Below are 2500 nucleotides of genomic sequence, written 5' to 3'. Positions count from 1 at the left end.
ACTGGTCATGGGCACATCTGACGTCACGGCGTTGTCATTGGCGGGCGGCAGCTGCGTCAGCAGGCAAGACGTGCTATTGGAGGTGCTGGTGTTGATGACGGGCTGCGAGGACGACTTGTGATTGGAAAACGAAAGTCTTGGCGTCACTGTGACTCCGCCCCCTGGCTGGCCCGATTTGGTCAAGGGCAGACATACGCTGTTCGTGTGTTTCAAACCAGTTCGCTTCGCGGGTTTTATGAGAATCGGTTGGGAAAGGTCGAGGGAGAGATTTTGCCGGGGCTTCTTCTGGTACGGGAAGGACATTTAGGCTGCTTTCTCCCCGCCCTCAGGCTCCCGACACATGAGTAGCAGTGACGTGAACTCGTTGGCTGGGGGGGCGCCTTTCCCTCGTCTGGCTGCGGCGAATCAAGAGGGCCACCTTTGAGCATCTCAGAACTACCCTGACGCACGCACGCACGCACGCACACAGGCGTGGGTTGGACTGTGCGTGTGCTCTTACAAGACTGACATTCTTAATAGCTATAAAGGTGAATTTCAACAAATTTCTGTTCTATACATACAAATTAAGTCAACACTCTACATACAATATATATATATATATATATATATATATATATATATATATATATATATATATATATATATATATATATATATATATATATATATATATATATATATATATATATATATTTACATATATACATATATATATAATTATATATATATATATATATATATATATATATATATATATATATATATATATATATATATTTACATATATACATATATATAATTAATAACAATTATTTATACCTACAGCAATATTTCAGTGAAATAGAAGTGGCTTTGTTTCACAGTTTCCATAACTGGAACCGCCCCCCTCATTCCCCCAAAAAAATTTACATTCTTCAAGCTTTCACATGTTTATGCAAAGTCAACAATAAGGCTTCTAATCTTCAAGCAGTTTCTGGGAAGAATTTTCAAAACAGGTGTTATCTGTAAATCAAAATATAATCTCCGAATTATATTCTCTGTGTTTCAAGATGTAATGAATGTAGTCTGAGTATTACTCAAGGAATACTTATACACAAGAGAGAGAGAGAGAGAGAGAGAGAGAGAGAGAGAGAGAGAGAGAGAGAGAGAGAGAGAGAGAGAGAGAGAGATTTTTTTTACCCCAAAATCACCGTTGGCTTTAATAAACAAGTAAAAAATGCGCGGCGCAATCGAGTTTTCTGTACAGCTTATAATCAAGGCCACCGAAAATAGATCTATCTTTCGGTGGTCTCACTATAATGCTGTATGAGCTGCGGCCCATGAAGCTTTAACCACGCCCCGGTGGTGGCCTGTCCTATATCGTTGCCAGATGCACGATTTTGGCTAACTTTAACCTTAAATAAAATAAAAACTACTGAGGTTAGAGGGCTGCAATTTGGTGTGTTTTATGACTGGAGGTTGGATGATCAATATACCAATTTGCAGCCCTCTAGCCTCAGTAGTTCTTAAGATCGGGGGCGGACAGAAAAAGCGCGGACGGACAGACAAAGCCGGCACGATAGTTTTCTTGAACAGAAAACTAAAATTAGGCAAAGTTTCTCAAGGGGTGGTGTGGATCCGTTATCAAAGATGACTAGCAAAGGGAACACAGGCTTTCCTCTGTAATTTCTTCTCGCAGCCGCTGTCATCAAACGTACTGCTTATCTGTCACGCAGCTACTGAACTCTTCTGGTTTAAAATTACCTCAGCGTCTCAAAGAGAAAAATGGAAATGTTTGCCGGCTCATTCAGAACTTGAAAGGTCAAAGGTGGGAGTTTTCAGTAGAGGCATTTCACGGATGTATCCTGCTGCAATTGCGTGTGTGTGTGTGTGTGTGTGTGTGTGTGTTATATGAGTGTCTGCGTGCAACCTTTTTACAACTGCGTGTGTGTGTGTTATATGAGTGTCCACGTGAAATCTTTCCATAACCGCGCGCGCGCGTGTGTGTGTGTGTGTGTGTTTGTATTATAAGAGTGTCTGCGTGCAATCTTTCTACAACTGCGTGTGTGTGTGTGTGTGTGCATGTGTGTATCTGTATTATAAGAATGTTTGCGTGCAATCTTTCTACAACTGCGTGGATGAGTGTGTGTTATATGAGTGTCTGCGTGCAATCTTTCTAAACTGCGTGTGTGTGTGTGTGTGTGTCTGCTTGCAATCTTTCTACAATTGCGTGTGTGTGTGTGTGTCTGCGTGCAATCTTTAGCGTTATCACACTTGAAAAGATGCTGACTGACAGACTGACTGATATATTAACGTTAACTGGCATCGCATCACATGAACATAATGCTTCTCTGTGCACTTTCTCTGTTACTCACAAAATTCATGCATCAAATTTCCTTGACCATTCCCGAGTTCCTTCCCACCCTTGGGCATTTTGTACCGATTCCCCCTCACAAGCAAACGTCCATCTTTCTCCCCACATACTACCGAGCCATTATGAAATGTCAGTGCAAAAGCCTTC

General features: G+C 41.5%; 1 protein-coding gene across 1 annotated transcript in view; it reads right to left on the bottom strand.

Moving 5' to 3' along the window:
* Positions 1-2500, bottom strand: part of LOC136841110 (rho guanine nucleotide exchange factor 10-like protein) — a 144046-nt gene that overhangs the window by 113595 nt on the left and 27951 nt on the right. Inside the window, exon 2 of the mRNA XM_067108157.1 lies at positions 1-395. This exon is cut by the window's left edge and continues 141 nt beyond it. Within this exon, the coding sequence (XP_066964258.1) occupies positions 1-303 (303 nt within the window). The 5' untranslated portion in view covers positions 304-395. The remainder of the gene's footprint in view (positions 396-2500) is intronic.

This window comes from Macrobrachium rosenbergii, chromosome 8, assembly GCF_040412425.1.
Source record: "Macrobrachium rosenbergii isolate ZJJX-2024 chromosome 8, ASM4041242v1, whole genome shotgun sequence".
In the NCBI taxonomy this organism is placed as follows: Eukaryota; Metazoa; Arthropoda; class Malacostraca; order Decapoda; family Palaemonidae; genus Macrobrachium; species Macrobrachium rosenbergii.
Note: the sequence above shows the minus strand (reverse complement) of the source record. Positions and strands in the feature narration are given on the sequence as shown.